This window comes from Thamnophis sirtalis, unplaced genomic scaffold, assembly GCF_051295495.1.
Source record: "Thamnophis sirtalis isolate CommonGarterSnake01/CBP01778 unplaced genomic scaffold, rThaSir2_p1.2 scaffold_10, whole genome shotgun sequence".
Classification (NCBI taxonomy): Eukaryota; Metazoa; Chordata; class Lepidosauria; order Squamata; family Natricidae; genus Thamnophis; species Thamnophis sirtalis.
The window spans coordinates 18,641,931-18,665,568 of NW_028261390.1; the positions used below are offsets into that span (position 1 = coordinate 18,641,931).

At 39.0% G+C, this 23,638-nt stretch overlaps 1 protein-coding gene across 7 annotated transcripts in view; it reads left to right on the top strand.

Moving 5' to 3' along the window:
• Positions 1-23,638, top strand: part of DAPP1 (dual adaptor of phosphotyrosine and 3-phosphoinositides 1) — a 43,965-nt gene that overhangs the window by 2,041 nt on the left and 18,286 nt on the right. Inside the window, exons 1-3 of one of the 7 annotated variants that reach the window (XM_087724143.1) lie at positions 3,258-3,317; positions 4,494-4,577; positions 12,552-12,745. The exons of 1 other annotated variant lie outside the window; for it this stretch is intronic. In XM_087724143.1, the coding sequence (XP_087580269.1) occupies positions 12,660-12,745 (86 nt within the window). In that variant the 5' untranslated portion in view covers positions 3,258-3,317; positions 4,494-4,577; positions 12,552-12,659. Of the gene's footprint in view, positions 1-3,257; positions 3,318-4,493; positions 4,578-12,431; positions 12,746-23,638 lie in introns of those variants that run through there. 5 more of the 7 variants (XM_087724142.1, XM_087724146.1, XM_087724144.1 and 2 more) reach the window with 5 other exon arrangements.

Here is a 23,638-nt window from a genome sequence, read left to right on the forward strand (position 1 = left end):
CTCTTCTTCTTTCAGCTGTTCTGCACTTCTGCAATGCTAGCCATTATCCAACACTTAAAAGTGTATGTACAACATTGGAGGGTGGGGGAGAGTTTAAGGTCTAAAGTGGCCTGAACAAGTATGCCAGTTGGGTAAATCTTTTTTTTTTCTTATTTTGGGAGCAAATTTTATTTATTTATTTTTTTAAGCCCTGCTGTTACTAGGTTTGCATTATGGTCTCCATGTGCATCTTGCTTCAAAATAGTAAAAAATATGGGGGTCAGAGGAGTCTCCCAACAATGGCAGGAGAAGGAACTTCAAATAGAGCCCCACTGTTCCCATTGATACCCTGGATATATGTATAGAGAAAATGACACAAATAGATGTAGAGTAGTGGGTTGAACAAAAGAACACTACAGCAGTTAGAACAAATCGGCCAAGCATACTTTAAATAAAGCAGGCTAGCAAGGAACTGTAATATGATCGGATTTATGTTGCCATAGCCACATGCAGTATTACAAATATAATGAAAACAAACACTTCCCTGATGAGCAGACCAAACTGAATTTCATTGCACAAGGCAGGAGTAAAGGCTTCCCAATCTCTAACAGTGAGATTAAAGGTTAAAGAGAGGCAAGATACCCTTCCTTTTTTGCCCAGTTGAACTAATTTGGGTCTCGCTTTCTTGTGCGCCATCTGTGATTTGTTTATTTGAATGGGGTTTAATACAGTCTAATTATATCTCTTCTGAAGTGGGTCGAGAGATCTGCTATGAATAGATGCCATCTATTAAAAAAAAAACACCACCTTGATGGACTGGTTGACCTGTTGGCAGAAAATGGACGTGTTGCCCATGGGGGGCCCTTGAACAGCTGTTATCACCTATGCAATAATAAATAACCAAAGGATCAGGATCTGATCAGGTCTGGATCAGACTGGATTGAAGTGAAATTGCAGGAGCGGGCAACTTACCTACCTAATGGTCTGAAAAACATTCCTAAACTCCTCAATTAAATTAAGTATTGTTGTTTATAATAGGGTGTGAATACTTTGTCATCTTACAGGTGTGCACATAGACCTCCAGAATTAACTTCAATGCCACATATCTGGAATTGGCCAACAATGATTGCTAATATTTCCCTTTATCTTATTATCCTATCCTTCCCCTGAGGAATGCAGGATGATTTGTATGGATCTCCCCCTATGTTTTAGGTCACAATATTTCTATAAAGTAGGCTGAAAGAATCACTTTCCCAATTTCCATCATGGCTGAGTTGGGTTTTCAAATGTTTCACCTTTCCTGTGCAGGTGCTCAATCTCTGATTTCTTTTGAGATGGAGATATAATGGATTGGTTCTTTTATATGAAAAGCATGATTTATACCTTCTAGATGAAGTAGATGTGTAGGGTTCTTTTCTCTGTATAGCTCTGTCACAAAACATATGCCATGCATAGAAAGATAACAAAAAGGCAGCAGTACTTTGAGGCAACTGACTTTGCAGTGTGAAAAAAAACTTCTTGTATCCCTTTCCTAGATTGCATCAAGGGCATCAAAGAAAAAAAGTAAAACATGTAGTTTCTTCTCTTCACCAGATATTTTTGGGGGTTAATATTACATCATTCTTTCAATATGGGAAGCATGCGTGTGGGAAAAAAAACTTTAGGAATTTTTTCAAAAAATGTAACCTCTGTTGTTTTAAATACTTTTCCTTATCTCCCATCCAATCAATCCAATATTTTCCTGAGGAATTTTTCTCTGCCATCAACTTTGTAAGCAAATTCTTGGCCTACAAACTTTAGTAAATGTTCAGCCCTGATAACTGATTCTAAAGGTAATTAGCCTAGAATTCTGTATATATCTAATTTCACCTATAGCTTTTATGTTTATACAATTCATCAGAGAGCAGCAGGAAGAAAATATTTTGGAAGACTTCCTCAGATTAATAATTTGTCAGGGGGTTGTGCAGCAAGTGTTGAAATGAAGTCAGACATGCTGACAGGAACTTTTAGTTTTATATAAATAAATATATTTTGCAAGTACATATAGAGCAAGCTAGATAGTCAGGCAAATAGGAGCATCATGAGGTAAATCACAGAGCATACACAGAAAAAAAGGCGGGAAAACAGGAAAACTCCCTCCACTCCCACAACAACCAATCACAGTGCAGAAGGCCTCACACAGGAGCAAGTCCTCTTCAACCAATCAACTATAACGATGTTCTCGCTCACTGCACAGTCCCACTGCTCCAGCTATTAAATTTAAACATCTTAGCATAATTATCATTGGAAAAACAGCAAACAAGGAGATGGGAGAGGCTTTGATGTGGTTGTGGTTGTTTTGACATTGGGTAGCACCTGAAATAATCCGCTTGTGTTGTATAATGAGAAAGAAGCAAAATGTCCATTGGATTTGTCTACAAGATATTCCAGATATTTTGGACTGATGCCGGTGAAATCTAGTTCTAACGGCAAGCAGTAAGAGACAGGAGAATGTAGTCCATAATATCGAATTGGGTTGGTCGCCAACTCTTAGTAGCAGATTTTATGAAGCTTTATCCAGAAACGTGTGAAAATATTCAGATTCTCAGTTTCATTAAAGACTAAGGACAAGCTGCAGGACAATTCAGATACCTGCTTTTCACAGCATTTCCTGTTGGGAGCTACAATGGATAAAAAGGTAAAGGTAAAGGTTCCCCTCACACATATGTGCTAGTCGTTCCCAACTCTAGGAGTTGGTACTCATCTCTGTTTCAAAGCCAAAGAGCCAGCGCTGTCTGAAGACGTCTCTGTGGTCATGTGGCTGGCATGACTAAATGCTGAAGGCGCACGGAATGCTGTTACCTTCCCACCAAAGGTGGTTCCTATTTGTCTACTTGCATTTTTACAAGCTTTCAAACTGCTAGGTTGGCAGACACTGGGACAAGTAACGGGAGCTCATTCAGTTACGTGGCACTAGGGATTCGAACTGCTGAACTGCTGACTTTTTGATCAACCAGCTCAGCGTCTTAGCCACTGAGCCATTGCATCCCTATCAGCTTGTGTATATCCAAGAAATTGTGGATAGAAAAAGAAGAGTACTTGATGTACAATGGATAGACAACTATTATAACTAAGTTGAGTACCATAATTTGATAAAATGTTCTTTGTGGGGTTTATCTGGTTTTCCTTTTGTTCTGTTTCTAATCCATATATATATACACATACACACATATATATGTATCAAGCTACTACAGTATGCTTTCATCTCATCTGTTTCAGAGGTTCAACAACTGTGTCAGTTCTAATGTTATGATCCTCTGTACCCGAGGATCATTTTCATAGAACCATCAGAGTTGGAGGTGGGTAAGCACAACACTGGCTGCAAGCCAATACTTTCTACACTTGGACAGCATAGCAACAATCAGCAAGATAAAATTTACTTGAAAACATTACTAGCCATCAAAGCAAACCTCAGTAGAGTTTATTCTTTTACGAATGAAGACCAATATACATTTCCCTGAATAACGTTGCTGAATCCAATTTGGGCCGCTTATTGGGACCAAAGGTTTTAACGTCCGAGCTTTGGGACTCAAGGCTGGAGCTTTTCTCTCACACTCATCTCTCCCTGAAGATGGGCTCTAGCACAAGCCCAAAAGCTTGGATGATAAAACCTCTGGTCCCAGTGACCAACCCAGATTGGACACTCATTCTTTTGCTTGCAATAATGATAAAATATAGAGAACTGGTTTTATTAGGTAGGTAGGTAGGTAGGTAGGTAGGTAGCAGTGGTGGGTTTCAATTTTTTTTGAACCTCTTCTGTAGGCGTGGCCTGCTCTGTGGGAGTGGCTTGCCAGCCATGTGACTGGGTGGGAGTGGCTTGCGGCCATGTGACCAGGTGGGAATGGCCAACTTGTAAAATGTGGTGAAACTCACTTAACAACGCTCTTGCTTAACAACCAAAATGTTGGCTCAGAAACTCTGGTTCCTGCCAGTTCTAACTCAGGTTAGAACTGGCAGGAACCCACCCCTGGTAGGTAGGTAGGTAGGTAGGTAGGTAGGTAGTTGGGTGATAGATGGATCAACTAATTGATCTATCAATACATAGATACTATTGTATCAGCAATCAATTTGTGAGAAAATGCAAGTTTATGTCCTCAAAACCTCAGAAGCATAAGTGGTCTGAAATGACAATTTTATGCAGTAATGGTCAGTGTAAGATTGGCTATTTACTTTTTATTCAAGGCTTCAAAGTATTCTTCAGTAAAGCAGCATAGAATACTATTTTTTTTAAAGTGGGATATTTAATAAGAAATTTGGATAAGAAATGTGTACTCCCCCCCCAAATAAAAGGTAATATAGTGGGTTCTGTAGATCATTCTCTATTCTTCAGAATATTTCCTAATGGTCAATAAATGATTCTAGTGCTCACAAGAGGAAAAATACAAGATAGTATTTGTTCTGGATCTAAGTGTGCATTTCTGTCTTAGTGCACATTGTATTACAGTACAACAAACATTTTTCTTTCTTCTCCTCAGAGGGAAAAAGAAAACCAATAAGAAGTGCCAAGTAGTAGACAAGCACGAATTGTAGCTTTTAATATTCCTACATGGATGTTCCAGGTAAGACTATACCTCTTGAGAGGATCTCTATTTATAACAACCACTCTGATAGGCTGAGCAGCCAGGTGTTAATGTGACAGAGTATTGGTTTTTATCATGGCCCAAATACCTTAACCCAAAATGGAAGACAGCAGAATAGAGATTCATTATTCATATCAACCACTGTGAAGGTCCAGAAGTCCTGCCAGGGGCACAATGGGGAAATAAAGATATACAGTATATGATGCACTGGATGCCACCCAACAGGTCTTTTGAACTCCTGATTTCCTTTATGGAATGGAAGCCCTTTTCATCGTAGAAATCTTTTGTGCAATGTCCAGGAAAAGAATTTGGGACTTTAAATAAGCATTTGGCAACAAATCAAGCTGTCAGTGACTTGGAAATGCCAGTGGTATTTCAGATTCCCATTTGTTCCCTTCTTGGTTTCTGGTTTCATACATGTAAGTAGTGATTATGTGGCCTCTTACCAAAATAAGAGGAGATAAAATCACATACAGCAATCACATTTGAAAGGGTACCCTGACTAGTATATAGAGAAATTAGTGTATATGCCAAACAATAGGAATTATATGTTCAAGGGATGGAACGACTGTTCTAAATACAGTCCAGAAGGTTACCAAATGTAATTCTCCTTGCAAGGTAGGACCATCCACATAACATTCACCCTCTGTTTTGTACTATATGAACAACACGCACAGAATTTTAAAAATCACACAGCACTACTTTATACACATTTTCATTGACTTCTAAAAAACTGCACAGAAAAGGCATAGTAAAGTCCATCTCTTTGAACAAATCCTTTTATTTAGTTTTCAGTAAGTGTACCCTTTTATTTATTCTCCAAGAAAAAAGAAACCTTCAACAATTCATTGATGATACAAGATTATAATATCCTCTGCAAATGTTGATAATGGGCAAAGAAAATAACCATTCTAACAGATAATTCTGTGGTTACATTGATGTATATTGTGATTGCTGGGTAGAGTATGAATCTGCAATCCCACACACCCTTTTGGGTATTGTTTGCACACTGTTCCTTTCATGAAAAGACACAAGACCTTTATCCCTTCAGTACTTGTGCCATGTTTCTTTTTCATAGCTGGAACTTTGCTTCCCTACACAACACAAAATCAATAGACAAAAAGTGACTCAATTATTTTTTGTTTCTTTCTTCAAAGACATGAATGATTTAGTATGAATGAGAATGTTTTCCATCTTTACTGTTGGAATTTTCTGAAATCTTCACTTCCAGAAGAGAATATACGTAGAAGAGACTAAAAGATAATATATATAGTTCAGAACCGAACAGAACTGAACTGTGAAATCCTTGATGCTTTCTGAGCTTGGCTGTTTGTTTGAGATGTTTCATTAACCGAAGTTAGGCAATATCATTATTGTGAGAGAATGTGGAGTTTGTTCTCTGTTTATATCCTGTAACTTGCTCTGCTAGTTTTGGTGGGGTGTGGTTTTCTTCTTGATAGTTTATTGATCGGGATATGGTTTTTTGTTTGATTGTTTATTTGATGTTAGTCCCTGTTTTTCTGAGTGTTGGCTTCTGGAGGGGATGTGTTCTGGTCTTGTTTGTTCTTAGGTTTTTGTTGTCTCTTCTTAATGGTGTGTAAATATGGCTTATTTTCATATGTCTATGGATGACAGGTTTGTAAAAATGATAAACTTCCAAGAATTCTGTATGGTTTTGGATTTAGCTTGATCTAGGATGCTCACATTTTCCCAGGTGAAACTGTAGTTGCATGTGTCCATGTGTGGTGAGATTAAGGGATTTTTATTTCTTTTATTTCTTCAACAGCTAGAACATTGTGACAGTAGACTAGTAGACAACATCCATGAACACTAACTAGCAGTCAGAAGACACTATGTCACTATGTTGCTATTTTATTGCCTGATTTAATTCCTTAGTCCACCATTCTGGTTGAAGCAAAAGTCAGACTAATATTTATTACATTTAGTATTTATACAGCACTTTACTTAAAATCTTTTATTTTGTTCTTCAGCCAGAAAAGATGCTAAAGCTTACCTATATTTAGTTTAAAAGACTCAGTGCAGAATGGAAAAGAGAAGAAATGGGAAACAAAAAAATGCTGAACTTTACACAAACAGTTCGAAGGAGGAACCACATCAGTGATAGGTTCCGGTTTACTACCAGTTCACTGGGCGCGTGTGCAATTGAAGGAAAATTACTCCGAAAAAAAGGAAAAAAGCTGAGGACCGGCAATTCAAGCTGCTGCCCCAGATCAGCTGGGCTTCAGAAGCTGGAATAAAGGTAAGTATAAGCCAGGGGCGGGCAAGTGGGCCCACCTTTAAAGAAAAAGAGAGAACCAGTTTGCACTACAGTTCAGGAGAGCCAGTCTGAACCAGTAAGAACCCACCACCGAACTACATGGACTAATACATTAACAAAGCTGTGATTTCCAGCTCCTTCTGCTGCACTCTGTTGCACTAGCACTTGCTTATAATTGTTTCAATAATTTTAATGTATGCCAATTAGTGTACATTTAAAGTGACAATAAAGTTATTCTAAGTCTAATTATTTAAAAAAAAACCACACACCTATCAGTACCCTTTCTTTATTGCTGGGGTGAGAGTTAAAGTAAATATAATAGTAACTGCATTCAAATTCACTCAACCAACTTGAATTAGCTGAGAGGGGCTGATTATTGGTAGGATCAAAAGGGACTCCAAAAAAGCAATTAAGCTTTAAATAATATAGGGAAGCTAAAGATAATCCCTCTGCAGTTGGTAATATTTGCATGTCAAGGTAATCCAGTCAACATTTGTGAAAGGTTTTCTCCTCAAGCAGATATGGTTGCAGAGAGGCTTTTCCTAAAGAAAGAATTTCTGGAGATTTGCAGTAGAAAAGAAAACATATCAACCATATTTGGGTTGCAAATCTAGATGGCAATTAGACCACAGCAAAGAAATTTAAAACAGCAGCACCAAAAACTCTTGGTTGTCAATTAATGGTCAACTGTATTTTTGCAACCTAGCATTTGTGCAAAAGACAAATTTCAGCAGAAGTGATATACTATACAAACACCACCTAGTGGAACTTTCTACTGCACTTAGAAATGATCTTTCTTGGTAGATTGCCATCCTCCTGATCTAAAATAGCTGTCATACCCCTTTCTTTTGAACTTGGTCTACTAGTTTTCATCTGCACATGCAGCAGCTGAAGGTTGATGTAGAATATTGATGCTTATGATGAATTAATCACCTCTTTAAAAACACTCTATCCATATAGCACATTCGCTGACCTGTACCGACCACTGAACCAACCTTTCTTGGAAGAGGCAGCTGGGCTAGGACTTGCAATGGAGATTTTTTTTTAATCTCACCGAATGCAACATTCAAATGTGTAAAGTTGGCCTATGGTCTGATAGTCCATCTGTAGTATGCAGCATGACTGCATACTACAATATAATGCTCCCAACGACCAACAAGATCGCACGGGTTGGGCCTCCTCCGGGTGCTGTCAACCGGACAATGCCGGCTGGCGACTCCCCAGGGGAGGGTCTTCTCTGTTGCTGCGCCGACCCTGTGGAACTATCTTGCTGCAGAGATCCGGATCCTTACCACTCTCCTGGCCTTCCGTAAAGCCGTCAAGACCTGGCTGTTCCGGCAGGCCTGGGGCTGTTGATTGATATCCAGCCCCGCTTAGATGGAATGGGTGATGTGAATTTTAATACTGTATTTTTTATTTTTTATTTCTATTTTTTAAATTTAAATGTTTCTTGTCTGTTGTGAGCCGCCCAGAGTCCCCTGGGAGTGGGCGGCATACAAATTCTAATAAACTTGAAACTTGAACTTGCTCTCTGACCTCAGAATGCACATGAAGAAATCACCTCTTTGAATTCTCCTCTGCAAAACGGATTCCTAGATATCTTGTTTTTGGCAAAGATGCAGAAGTGGTATGCCATGAGGATGTTTTTACATCTTCCACTTTAGTTTACAACTTTGGGATTATCTTGTAATCTGCCAGAGGAGTACAAATCAAGTTCTATCTTGTACAGCTGTAGAAATCACCAAAGGTCACCTTGATGCTGCCAGATAGCTAGGCATCATTTTTATTGACGTTATTATTTCATGGAACGAAAGACCATGGCTGAAGTCAGGTAACTGCTGCTGCCCAAAAACAACATCCTTCTTAAACTGAAGTACACTCCACCTTTAGATGGCAGGATTACTTCAGATTGAATGTATTGATTAGCGATTAGGAGGTAGTAAAAGGGACAATTGGCCCTTTCTTTTTGAGATACTTCTCCTAAGAGGACTATGTAGATGTTCTACAACAGCAGACAGGAGCTCAGCACAAAGTGCTCATAGATACACCCCTAGAGCACTACTATATGAGCATCCCAGCACAGTCATAGTGTTCTTGCCATACCTTTAGCAGACTTGTCAAATAACCAACTTGTTGTGTGGCAACTATTTTTATATCTTGCTCTCGAAATAGTCTGTTTTCTCTACTTCTTCCTTCCGGCTAATCTACATCAATAGTTTTCTCTGCTGAATTGGTCATGCAGTAACTTCTGTTTCCCCTGGTTATGGGGGTGGGAGGAGGGAGAGCCATAACCACAAATCTCAGAAAAGAGCCAGATTTCCCTGAGGAAGTCACTACTGCTCTTGTGATGAGGCAGGAGAATGTAGAACGTAGGAAAATAAAATCCATTCTGATACTGAGACACTCTAGCCTGGCTTTAAATGCTTTGCTATTCATCTATTTTTTCACTACCTATTTTGAAGCAGGGAAAAAGCTGCAGTGGGCAGGGCACTGATGAAGTGTTTTAGACAAGTGGGCAGGACTTAGAATTAGTAGGTAGGTAAGGAAGGTTTTGTATGGTTGTTTATTTTTTATTTTGAGGAGCTATAAGGCTCTTCATGGCTAGGAAGCTGTGTATCTATGGGGCCACCATCTCCAGCTGAATTCAATCTGGGCTGTTGGAACATATAGGGAGCGTCTCCTTGTTGACTCAACACTTGGGGAGCTGAAGTTATCATGCCTTTTTGCTGATGCTGTGAAATGGGCTCCTTACTGACCTCATAATGGATCCCTTCTTAGTAGAGTTTAAAAAGTCATTAAAAACAAAGCTGTTTCCAAAAGCTTTTCAGTAGCATTGCCTTTTGCGATTCTTATTTTTTCTCTCTCCCACCTCATGCTTTTGTTCTTGCTTTGCAGTTTGGATTTTATGTTTCTGTAATTCTTTTCTTTTTGTTTCTGTCATGACATTGTTGAATGTCCCTAAACTCAGGCAAAATCAAAAACAAATAAATCAAAATACTACTCAGCACAACTGTCTTTTGTCTTCCTCCTTGCAAGAAACCTTGATAGGGAAATGTTCCTTCATTATGTGCTGCCCTATTTTGTCACTGTGGTTGGGGGCTAATGTGGTTTTCAGGTCAAAGATGGACTATCTTGCTAATGAGGCTCTGTTGGTTATTGTGTAGACCAGGAGTGTCAAACTCAAGGTGCAGATTTGGACTGCAGGGTGCTTAAATGTGACCTTGGGGCTGCCATGGAAACAGCAAAGGACCAGCCCATGGGGCCACTGCAGTGAAAATGCAGCTCCATTTTCACTGGCAGAGCACTGCAGGAGGTCGTTGCAGCCGAAAATGGAGCTGGAGACAATGGATCCCCCAGCCCCACCTGGGCCACCACAGGTGCCCCTGACATGAGTTATTTTGAACTGGCCATGCCCACCCTGACTCGCCCCGCCTGAGGTCAAACACAACCCTGATGTGGTTCTCAATGAAATTGAGTTTGACACCCCTAGTGTAGACCATTCTGAACACAGATCATTGGTGTTTCTCTAGCCTCTACAATTCCTTTCTAAACTGAATATTATTGAATGGAAGAGAGGAAAAACTCTATCATCTGTTCTGTTGGAAACAGCCTTTGGTAGTATGCAGGGAAACAATAAGTTAGAGGTAAGATAAGTAAGCTGAGGCTTTGATTACCAATAAAAAGTGATTCAATATGTACATATTGAAAGGCACTGGCCATATTTAGTACTTCCTCTTTGGAAATCACCTACTTATAAGAAGTACCACTTTCACATCCATCTTACTTAGAGCCAACTTAATGGTGCAAAGGCAATGAGTAAACAGACCTCTTACAACAGGGAAAGTATTCTGATGGTGATCTGACATTTGTTTCCTTTGAACAAAAAGATGTAAAGGAACACACTAGAAGAGAAGGGCCCAACTGTATAAACTATAATAGACTCTATATAATTAGATTATATGAGCAGGATGAATACATTCATATAGGACTCAAACTGGGATTGTTTGCATTAATGATTCTGCGTAGTGTAATAGACAGTTTGATTAGTTAGTGTCTTGATGATTCTATACAATGGATTTTTTAAATATAGCACTGATTCTACAAGACTCCCTTTTTTCTTTCTTTCTGAGCAATAATCCTCAAAATAAACTGAGTTTGAAACAGAAGTCAGTCTCTTGCTGCTGATTTTATTACAGTATGATATTTGCACACCAAAAAGTCTCAGGTGGTAAAGCCTTCCCACTTAAAGGATCTGCGGAGTAGCAAAACCACTACCTATGGTCTGTTGGTCTGTTGTTTTGCAGACACTATTTGACTATGTGGGATACAATTCATTGTTTGTATTTGTGTGTGTATTGAATGTAGGAGGGAAAGATTCCCACTGTGTCTACAGAGAAACCATCAAAAGGATGTTAGCACAACAGGAGATTAAAAGTTGGGCTCAAAACCCAAAGGGAAAGTCTAAGCAAGGATATAAAACCAGAGAACAATAAATCTAGTGGGAAACTGTACTTAGAAAGACATGGCGTGCTTAGAAAATGCCAGGTCAGGGCAGCTGGTCTGTCTCATAGGAAGCATTACGCTAGAGAAAGCTATGTTCTCAAAGAAACCAGAGGTCTACATGCTTCCTATAATATTAAACGGAAAACATATGAAAAAAGTAAATGAATAGGAGCAAAGTCAACTCCCAATTAAAATCACTTTACTTGTCTAGACTGATTCTTTGTCCTGGTGTCTATTTTAGTTTGCTGTTTGAATGGGCAAAGTCAGCAGAATCTAGTGCCATCTCTGAACCCAGCTAATATAGCATGCAAGCAACAGCCAACAGCTCAATAACCCTGATACAGTCTGACTGGTTATTTTGGTCTTCCAGAAGGGGAGAATGGTGTGTGTGTGTGTGTGTGTGTTTGTGTGTAGAGAAGCAAATCTAACAAAACTTGTAACTTCATTTTAAGTTCATTTTTTCATTGTTCATTTTTCAAGTTTGTAAGGATTTTTCTCTGTCCTTATTGCAATTGTGCATGTAAGGTAGTTAAGAAGAGTAAAACAGGAAGAAAGTTTAAATTAAGCTTTCCCCACTTCCGAGGATGCCAGAAAATTAAAAAAAGAAAAGGAAGAAATCTTTCTGTTGTTTTATATTCAGATAAAAGTCCAAAATAAAAACTTTGGAAAGTAGGAAAAATGTGGGGTGAGAGAACATAAAATTTATGATACAGACTTGCTATTACTCTACAGTAAAAGTACATCCTGATTTTTAAAAAATAAATCTGGAATTATATTGTATCTTTTATGAATAGTCAATTATTGTTTTTTAAATAATAAAATCATAAACATAGGAAAGCCCATTTTGGTGTCCATAAACAGGTAAATAGTAGTATACAGTAGATGCTTTCCTTTACAATGTGGGCCGCATAACCTTCCCAACTAACACTCGGGCTACCCTGCCTGTTTATTATAACTGCGGTATGTGATGCAGCATAGAAGAAAAGATGAAACAGCCCTAGCTGCATTCTCCAGGCAGCTTCCCCTTTTCCCTGCACTGAGCTGGAGAGGCCAGCGAGGGCACTTTGTCAAAGACAGGGAGGGACTCTGTTTTCACTTCCTCATTCACCCTGTTCAAGCTCCAGAGAGAATTGTTCGTCTTACAATGTGTCTGTACTGTTTATCACAAACAGCAAGAAGCTGAACCTGAAACAAAAGGATGTTGATCTCTTTGCCATCACTCTTATCTTTCCTTCTGTGGCCAGTGGTACTTTGAAAAGGAGCTGCAACAACTGTGGTGGATGGGCATAGTGGAGATAGAAGACAGAAGGAGGATGAACCACCGACACGTTCATGACCAAGCAGAAGAGGAGCTCCAGAACTTAGAGTAAGAACAGAAGTTATAATTACAGTACTTTGTGGGTCCTTCCATTCTTGGGAGGGCTCTGGGTAACTTATGAAAGCTGGCTGACATTATCAGGTTGACCTTTCCCGATAATCCCTCCCCTATCTTCTTCCTTTAGTCTGAACTTTGATCCAACATCCAATGTTGGGGTCTTGAAAGATAGTCAAGAAAATCAGTTTGCTCCTTTTCTTCTTCTTCTTTAAACAGGGCAGATACTTAGAATCATAGAATCAACTGGTTTCGATATTAGAAAAACAAGTTCTAATCCTTAAAGAATGCAGAAGGGAGGGAGAAAAATGCTTTAGGAAATGACAGCAATTGCTGTGAGCAAGAGAAAAGGTCTGCTAGAGGAACATTTATTTAATTGGAAAAGTGTTTTTGTTGATGTCATAAAACAAGATGCAACTCTCAGTTACTGAAACAGTGGTGGGTCATTGATGAATCGAGTGAGTTTCGGGTTGTTGTTTTTTTTAAAGACCTGAGGGCATCAGTGGGCAAGTTAAACCACATTTGTGGTCTATGAAGTTAATCCTAATTCTCTTCCTATCTATAGGCCTCTCCCCTTACTTTTTCAGGGAGCTGGGTTTTTACTTTAACACTTGACAATTTCCAACAACGTGTATACTACAGATGTTATGTATTTTCTGACAAAGGCTGGAGGGGAAACAAGTTGCCAATTTTCTACAGTTGTGGGTTATTGAAGTTTTTTAAACTTCAAATAAGAGGCTTGATGGTCACAAAGGCTTTGGGGTTGCTTACTATTGGTGTAATGGAATACCTATAATGCTATTCTGTTTTTCAAAAAGGTATTCAAGCTGCAGCTTAAGGGAGAGAAAGTACTTCATAATAGCAAGACATCATTACGTCCGTAGTGATGCCATAGTATTACCTAATAGGGGCCCCTATCATGCACGAACCCACTGATCTCAAGGTTCTGTTTTTTTCCTGAGTAGTATGATATTGTCATGGTATTGTTGAAAGAATTGTGGTTTCTCCTAAATAAGGGAAACCTCATAAAGCCTCGCAGCAACTGAGTAATATCTGCAAACTGTTCTTGAAAGTTAAACTCATACACTTTGCCATTAATTTGCCCCATCTCCATTATCCAAACGATGGTTTAAAGATGCAGAATATTGAGCAATCTTTTTCTAGATTTCCATTTATACTGTGTAAGCTAGAACTGCAGCCATCAGTTCTCCAAAGCAGTGTGCATGCTTCTATGCACTCATGTGTCTGAGGTTTTGCCGAAGTGGATGCCTATAAGCAAACCTAGTACACATCTGCTATATAACCAGATAGACAATTAATAGAGTGGGTTCACATTATATCTTGAAAGTAATAAGGAGTATATGAGAACAGTGCTAACATTTATGGATAGTATGTTTGTTAGAACGAACCAAGCAAGCTTCTACAGAACTGTGGATGAAATGTGGAGATCTGTGATTTTTTTTCATTAGGAAAAAGCTAGGAAAGAAGGAGGAGGGAAAAAATGAGTGATCTGAGGATGAATTTATGAGGCCCGCATGAATAGGGATTTAAGATGAAATAAAGGAAGAATTATGGTTTTAAGCTATTATGTTTTCATAACAATGAATAGGATTCAGATCATACTCAGAAATCTGGGCACAAGCAAGGATGAACATTTAAAATCCAGGTGAGTATAGAATAGTTCCCAACGTGAGGTAAATATTTGTGATCTTGGATAAACAAAAAACAAAAGTAGAGGAAAACATATTTACAATCACAACTGGGACCAGAATTTACACTGCTAAGCAAGGCAGTTGTTAAGCGAGTCATGCTCAATTTTATGACTTTTTTGCCATGGTTGTTCAGTGAATCTGGCTTCCTCCATTGAGTTTGCTTGTCAGAAGCTGGCTGGGAAGGTCACAAATGCTGATCACATAACCTGGAATGCTACAACCATCATAAATACATTCCAATTGCCAAGCAGCTGAATTTTGATCACATGATCATGGGGATGCTGTGACGGTCCTAAGTATGAGGACCAGTTATAAGTCACTCTTTTCAGTGCCATTGTAACTTAAGACAGTCATTAAAAGAAAGATTAAAAATCAAGGTGTACATGTAATTTTACTATTAGCAGAAATAGAAGTTAATCTAGATACTATACTAAGTAAAAGTCAAATTGTGTTGGGCTAATTATTCTTGCAACAGTACGGTAATCCCAAAAGAGTGAATTTTCCTCTTCAGACGCTCATTTTATTCCAAGTAAACATATGTCACTTCTGAGCAGTTAATCTGATTAATCAAGTAATTAAGTACTTTTCAAATTGCACGTAACACAAAGTAAAACATGTTTTGTCATGTGGAAAAAAGTCATGGTCAGGCAATCTCTTTATAATATAAGCAGTTTACCTCTTGCAAGACTAAACGTAAGTTTTCCTTGGAAAGCTAATGGTCATAATGGTAGCTTTATAAACTGTGAAAATACAATAAAAGCTTCCTACTTAGAATAGACACCTTAACAGCAACTCTCTATGTAGGTGGAAATTTCTTCTTTAGAAACTTAGGCTAGGTTTAACCTTAAATTTATTTCTTATATATTTTCATGGTACAATAAGTGGTTATGAGCTTAAAGTCAAAATCTATATTAAAATTCAGATAGCACATAAGAGCCATTTTGTCCCTGTTTGCTATGACATATTAATATATACTTATCTTTTGGAATTTGTTCCATTTGGAATGTGTATTTTTATTATCTAATATGGGCCCAAGTAGTCAGTAGAAACAAGTTTGGCCATTTTTTTCAGTGTTCTTTTGAAATGATCTTAAGACAGTAAGCCCTTCCAGATAAGGACTCTATGGCAAAAGACCATCTCTAGAATTTCCTCGTCTCATTGGGTTCACAGTGGTAAAAATCATGTTTGAATTGTTGAAATTGTGTGAAGCTTGTGCTGTTCATTTTTTCATTTCTAGGAACTGGGCTTCTGGGTTGTAGTGGCCCTTTCACAGATCTTTCTTAGAGGGATGGTAAATTGACTTTTTTGAAGCTTCCTCTCATCGAACCCATTCAGACTATTTTTCTGCTTGCAATCAGAAACATGCTTAGAACAAAATGATAGATAAATGTGTGAGTGTGCCTGGCCCAAAATCACCTAATCAGCTTTTGGGGGTCAAATGCCAGTCCAACATACAGATTCTTGTTTAACATTTCTATTCTTTATTATGTGCCTTTGCAGTCTCTATATATGTGAGTACACTGGATTGGATCTCAGGTCTTTGTTATACATGAAGTGTCTCGGCTCCACCCACCTGCCACTTGCACAAAAATAATTATTTGTTTGCTGGAGGTCATCTGCTTTTGTGGAAGACATTAGCAAATGGCTAATGACCTTGGTGAGATGTTTGTAGAGACTAGCCAATCTGAATAGTTCTTGTTTTGTGATTGTCTCATTTAGCAACTTCCTTCACAGTTACAACAGTAATGAAAAAATAAGCTTGCAAACAATTCTTGCATTTCTGACCTTTGCAGGTTTATAAAGCTAAGCAAATCCGAGATAAGATCAGAAACATAGTCACAATTTCATTTAGCAATTGTGGTAGCTAAACAAGGGCTCTCTGTAGTAGGAATACAATGTAGACTGTGGTTATCCAAAACATTTAAAGAGGTTCTTTGAATAGCATGTTAGCACATGCAAGACAATGCTATGGAAAGCATTGAAGCAGTTAATAAGTCTTGACGGCTCATCACAAGTTCTCTGAGAGCCTTCTCAGATTGTCTGCTGGTGCAACTGAGCATGCATAAAGAACATTCCTGGTGAAGCTGTTGGGGAGCTGCAGTGGCTGGATATGCAGACAATCTGGGAAAGACTTGAAAGCAAGCATGGCAAGACTGGGAGAAGAATGCTCTTGAATGTTTTCCACAAAAGCAGAATAAATTCCATCTTCTTGCTTTCAATAAATTAAGTGTAGAATAGCAGAGATGTCTTGAGAAAGGCCTGGCTATTTTGCCTACTTACTACAGAGAAGAAATGAGATGTCAAATGAGGAATTTTCTAAGAAATGTCAGTAACTTTCCAGTAAAGCATCAGTGAGAATCAATCTTTCAGTTGTAACCCATGGCATTGGCCTTTTGAGGGCTTCTTCGTGCATTAAAATAAACATATATAATCTTGAACAATTAAAATATACAATATTTAAAATATACCTCAATCAACAATACAAAGTAGATGCCTGGGTAATTCTAAAGTGACCAAGATCCAGATATAATTTAATATTAATTTATTTAAATGCTTTGAAGAAGACACCAATCCTTTGCTCTCAATGAAATATGAATATAAATTTACTAAATAAATGAAAGTGAATTTATTAATATAAATATTAATATAAAATTAATTAATTAAATTAAAACTGGGAAATCTTTATCCTTTACTGCTTTATATATTTATTTATTAAAGATATTTTATGTTTCCAGTTTTTAAACTAATTGTTGCTCTATGAGAGCCCTTATCTTCTTATTCCACAGCAGCTGAGCTAAGTCCATGGCCAAGGATTTTATTAACTTTTTTTTTAAAGTCCAATCATAGAGAATCATTCTTGTCTTCATTGATACTCTTCAAAAAAGACAAATTAGGGGGACAAGACTTACTTGATTTGAGAAAAACGTACATGATTCTACTGAGGAGCTAATGGAAGTGACACAGATTCTCTGAATGTTTATAAAGTGATACTGAATTGATTGTCTTCGCCCCCTATTTGTCCTTATCATTCAAACATATATTGCCTCTCTCTAAGTAAGCCTTACACACAAAGGTGGGTTTCACATAAGTTTACCACCAGTTCGCCATGCACGCTCGCTTCGTGAGCCCGTGCACCTTCTGCGCATACGCTTTGCTCATGCATGCAGGTTACACACATGTGTGCAACTTAGAAAACGTGGCTAAATAGGATGGCATAGAGCTGGGGTGGGTGGGCAGGTGGGCAGCCCACCCACAGGTTGCCACTACTGGTTCACCTGAACCGGTCTGAACCATGTGAATATCACCTTTGTATACACACTATCAGCAGTTACTGCACATGCCTTCATATTTGCTAAATATTTGGCTGAAGTACCTGTACAACAAGTCTGTTTTCCTACATCAAGGCCACTTGTCTATTCAATTTTTTTAAAAAACCAGACACTATCTCATGGCTTGCATGACAAGAGTGATTGAAATCAACATACTCTAGTTGTCTGGTTAAACCTATATATTCACAGCCTAAAAAACTCATGAGCAAATCATATCTGTCAAATGCAAAACTTGTTAGAAGATTAATGGCTTTTCCAATGAAGGGGTTGTAGAGCTCCAACAGGCATGCAACTTTATTCTGCAAGGGAAGCGGAACCAATGCAGACATGAGGTGAAAATGCCAGCTCAGTGGGATAAAACATATATTTTTACATACTGCATTACATGTGAAGTGGCAGGGAGACAGGCGTTAACTAATCCTGCTGGCAACTAAAGCAATAGGCAAATGGGCTAGGGACACCACAAAGCACAATTTCACAAGTTAGTTTCAAAAGCACTTGGAAAGAAAGTAAATATTAAGAATGAGTCATGGGACATCTTAGTAATAGATTCAAAGACAGCTGTAATTAAAATGTGCAACCATTCCTCTTTACCATAATTGCCAACTTTGCTTTCTCTCTTCATGATACCTATTAAGCTACACATCAGCATTAAAGAGTGGTTTGGCTCTCTTTTTTCTCATATAGCTTCCCTATGGAGGACTGTATCAAGATTTAGGCCATATCAGTTTGACCATCCATTTTTTTTCTGCTTTAAGCCCTGAATCTGGTCACAGAAAGCCATTCATCTATCTATTCTAGTGCTCATTCTATGCATCTCTATGGCCTTTCCAGTTAAAGGATATCTCTGCTTGAGGCTATGGAAATTCGATGCCCATCCGAGAGTAAAAATATCAGATCAGTTGGGAAAAAAGTCTGATCTACTGAGGCAACAACCAGTTTGTGGAGCAATTCTCTTTTTCTATGAGAAATACTGGGAAAGAACGCTTGGTCAGCCTAGCGTAGAGATGTAAAATTGAGTGCCCTCAGAGTACTGATATCACATTTAGGGTTGATAGTTTACAAATTCCCCCAATGGCTTCATAGATGGTAAATAGAACCAAGGAGTAAGCAGGAATCTCTGACTGGAACCGGCCCCGGAGAAAGGAGAAGCAGTGTAATTCAGTGCCTCCCACTCCTAATCCCCTGAGCCAATCCAGAAAAATACCATGAGCAATAGTGGTCACTGAGAGATCAAGGAATGCCAGGATGGATGCATTACCTCCATCGCAAGCCTGTCAAAAATCATCGCAAATGCAGTCATTGCTGTTCTAGTCATGGCAAGACCTAGATCCTGACCGGAAGTGGTCCAGATAATGTTTTTTCCCCTCAGAACTCTCTGGAACTGTAAGCCAATCACCTTCCCAACTCTGTTTTCAGAATAGGAAGTTTGGAGACTAGATCTAATTTTGTCAAGTTCTACTGGGCCCAATAATGGACGCACCTTGGTGGAAGTGGAAACCATCTATTTTGAAGTAAGAGGAATCATCCCTGCTCACAAGAAGCATTCTCCATTGCCTGCCACTTCCCAGGGGAACTCTCAGTCAGGAGGGGGCAAAGATTAAACACAGGAGGCCAAAAACACGGTTCCAAGGATGTCTACTTCATCAGGGCCAACAGGTTTCAACTTCTCCCATCTAACTGGGCAAGACTGTGCCTTAGGCAACTCCACAGCACCTGTACAGCTAGATTCCAACTCTGAAAGACTCTAAACAACTTTATTCAACAAATTTCTAGAATAATACAACGGCGAACAAATGTTTCCTAGGAGGGACCAGGTTATCCTAAACAGAGTCACTGGTAGGCTCTTTGCAGAAGAGAAAATGGCCAGAAAAATGAAATGCTTTTCTCCTTCAAAATTACATAACATGTTTCCCGCCTTCTCGTATTCAAACCCTATTAAACAATAAATCCAGAAATAACAAGTCATTTTTATCAATTTTTGGCAAATAAAGGAGTTCCACTCTTTTATAAAAGTAGTTATTTTTGGCTCCCTATTCCAAGTCAATTTAGACATGTATGCAAGCTCTTTAAGCAGTCCATTTCTCCATTGCTAGTACTGTACACTCTTTGTCTTTCTCCAATGACATTTTAGCCATCTCTTAGGTGGGCCCCTGTTGGATCCACAAGAGTCCACATAGGCACAATCCTATCCAAGGCCAAAATCATCCACTCATTCCAAGTGGCATCCAATGTCCCATAGGATCCCTTAGATACTGGGGTGCAGGGACCATTCGAATAAATGGTGCCTCCCTGCAGGGAAGTGGATACCAGAGAACTCAAGTATCAGCACAGAGTGATCTGGTGTTATTACTTGTGTTTCATTTGTGTATATAGTTTTTACCATTAGGTTGTAAACTGGCCAAGTTTCATTTTAAGCCAGGTGAATGTACCAATGTTTTAAATAATAAAATAAAATAAAATATCTCCTCACTCCAGATCATGTTGTCACTGCCTTGAAATAAAGATCAGATGTAATAGCAGATCTAATCTAATGCAGTCTAATGTAGGGCATTAATTTATGCACATCTGTGTACAAGTGAAACTGAAAATAATGTATTTGCATTTTGCAAGTAACTTTGTCTCGGTTACTTTCCTGTCCTACTGTATCTAATCATGCAAGTCTCGAGTCCCATTGTATTTATATTCCCACTAAAGACATCATGCAATGAACCTTGAAGTCCCGTCTTTTCCACTATATTAGATCAATGCATGTTTATAGCATCCATTCATCAGATATCTGCTCTTCAAATGTTTCTTGTTCTGGCATTTACTTAGTGAGCTTACTTGGAACAACAGGTGTTTTTAAAGATGACCCTTTGGTCTTTTTATGCATGCTGGATAGACAGAGTTTGGAGCAGCTTCTAATTTTAGTATTATTACACATAAACAGTGGTAGCTTGGCTTCCATAGGGTAGTTGGTATAGGTTTATTTAAGGCTTATTTATTAATTTTTATTTATTTGTATCCTGCATTTATTATTTTTACAAGTAATTCACAGTGGCGAAGATATGATCCAATATACCATACTTCTCTTATTTACCTTACAGCAATCATCCTTTGTGGTGGGTTAGGCTGTGAGAGAGTGACTCAAAGTTGGCTTTTGTGGCTAAAGCAGGACTAGTAGTGGAGTTCAACTTGAAGGAGACTTTACCCTACTAACATTAATGTTCCAAACAGCTTACAATCTTCCCTCCCTCCCTCCCTCCCTCCCTCCCTCCCTCCCTCCCTCCCTCTTTCTTTCTTTCTTTCTTTCTTTCTTTCTTTCTTTCTTTCTTTCTTTCTTTCTTTCTTTCTTTCTTTCTTTTTCTCTTTTTTGCATGGGGATAGTGTTATGTTTAATGGCCCAGTCCAAGTATTCAATTCCGCAGGAGAGAGACCTGATAAAGAATGTCTGTGCTGTGAGAGGCTCACTTTGACAGATGACTTTTTCTGCATTGCTTCTAGACATTCCCTTTGGCATCTTTCTTCTGGTGTTCTCAGAATTTAGGAAACTTTGTAGACAGTTTGGGCAACAGCTGAGATTCTAATGCATCACTTTACTACTTTCACGTACTGAACAACAAAAAGAGTGACATCCATTTCATAATACTCATTTTTAACCATAACTTCTCACGCAAACTGCCTAACTGGATCAAACTGACATGTATGAAATATATATACAAGTTGGTCTGGGATTTCAGCATTTGTAATATACATCTGCGTATACGTAGATTGCTTCATGTCTCTAAAAGAGGAAGCAGACCAGCAAGCAAACTTCCTGAAGAGAGGGCTTCAGGAAATAGAGATTTAGAAAGTTACCGTGATAGTTTCCAACACTTAAGAGAACTTGAATAGGCTGGCCTTATTACTTGGCAGAATGAGATGGTACCAGGCCCAAGCCGAAAGCTGACACGGTGAAATTCAATTGAGTCTAATTCTTTATTTGCTTACATGGACAGAATCTTTCCCAGACTAAAGCTGTAATTGTTTGCTATAACTAATAGACATATCCTGAGGGATTCTAGGCTGAACCTCTTCCATCCTACCCATCCAGTTTGATTTCTTTTTGAAATCTGCTGTTTCCTCTTGGTAAACCATGGTGCTGTTGCTGGAATTCCCTCCTCCCCACTCCAGGTGCACATTTTATCCAGTGGTGGGTTGCGGATGGGGCCGATGGGCCGTCCACATGGACACGTGCAGCACGCGCATGCATCTTAGCACCTCCGTGAATCTCTGTGATGTGCCACATACTCAGTGGAGCAACTTATCGGTAAGGAGCTTGGGCGGGCAGGTGGGCCCTCTGGAGCACTGTACTGGAACAGTATCCAATGCTCTGGGCAGGCTCCGGTACGCCCGTACCGGGGCGTACCACCTGCAACCCACCACTGATTTCATCTCATCTGTTCACACGAAGGAGCTGTGATGAAGAGAGATGGTTGTATTTTTCCTGGCAGGGAAGAGAGTGTAGAGTGGCCTTCTCCATCTCAGAGTATCTTGACTGGAGGCTGTTATTATCTGCTCCAGTTTAGATAGCAATATTCAGTATATTGGTCTGATCCTGCAAATATCTTCCGCACTTTACTATGGGCAAGATAAACCACCTATCAAACCACTTCTTGAAAGACTAACTGGGATAAGAATAACTTCGTGGATTGAGATAATAAGCATAATGAAGAAGTAAGACCCTATTAGTATTGTAGAAAGTTAGCACCCACCCTTTTTCCAGAAGAATGAAATATTCTAGGAAATATTAAATATTATACCTCCCTGGATGAGAAAAGAAGAAACATGTTCTTGGAAAGCAGCCCCATCTTTGTTAATAGCTCCAGAAAGAATGGGCCATCTTACTACAAAACAAAAGGCCTTCAGCTCCAGAGTGATAGGATTAACCCTCACTCAAGATCCAAAACAGCCATTAAGCCATAATAGGAATTGGTCTTTCAGAACACATGATGCTTCTTCATTACATCACCCAGCACAGTTCAACCAAGTTTGACTCAGGAAACCTACAAGGTTAGCTATGATCCCTATAGCAGCCAATAGCAAAATGTTTGGTCATAAGAAATGAAATCCAAAGGCTTCTGAACAGTATGAGTCAGGGACCTATTTTTTCTGACTTCTACAGTTCCAGAAGACATTTCAAAAAACATTTACCATGGCTGGCCTTTTTGAAAGTGCTACTTTATAGCATGTGAGGATTATCCTGGCCTTGCACTTCAGAAATTCATTTTATTAAGTCATTTAAAAAAAAAAATCACATGGTGCCCATTGTATTGTATACTTTGCATATTTGGCTGTTTCTATAATACAACTTCATAAATTTACAAGTTGGAATCAGTAACTTTCTCTGATGATATGACTGATTTGTCTCTAGAAATTGGCTCTGGTGCTCCACCAACCTTGTTAGCCACCTCAAACCAAAGTCTGGCAAAATAGACATCTTCAGTCTCCAACTACTTCATTAAATGATGAAAACAGCATCATACCACTGCACCATAAGCCCCAGCACTTTGGGATGTGGGATTGATGAACGAAGAAGCCAGGATTTTGCTTCATCAGACTGACTGGTTTGATCCCTTCTGCAGATCTGACATGGGTCATAATGGATAGGGATCCTCATGGATATTTGTCAGATATGCAGTGATGGGGAACCTTTTCGGCACTGAGTGCTGAAAAGGGAGTGTGCGTGCTCGTTGGGGGTGCAACCCAGAAGAGGAGCTGCCCAGGGGGTATGTGTGCACCGGGAAATGAATTTCTGGTTTCTGGTGTGTGCATGCGATCAGCTGGCCGGCGCACATGCCCACACCGGAAAACAGAAGACCAGC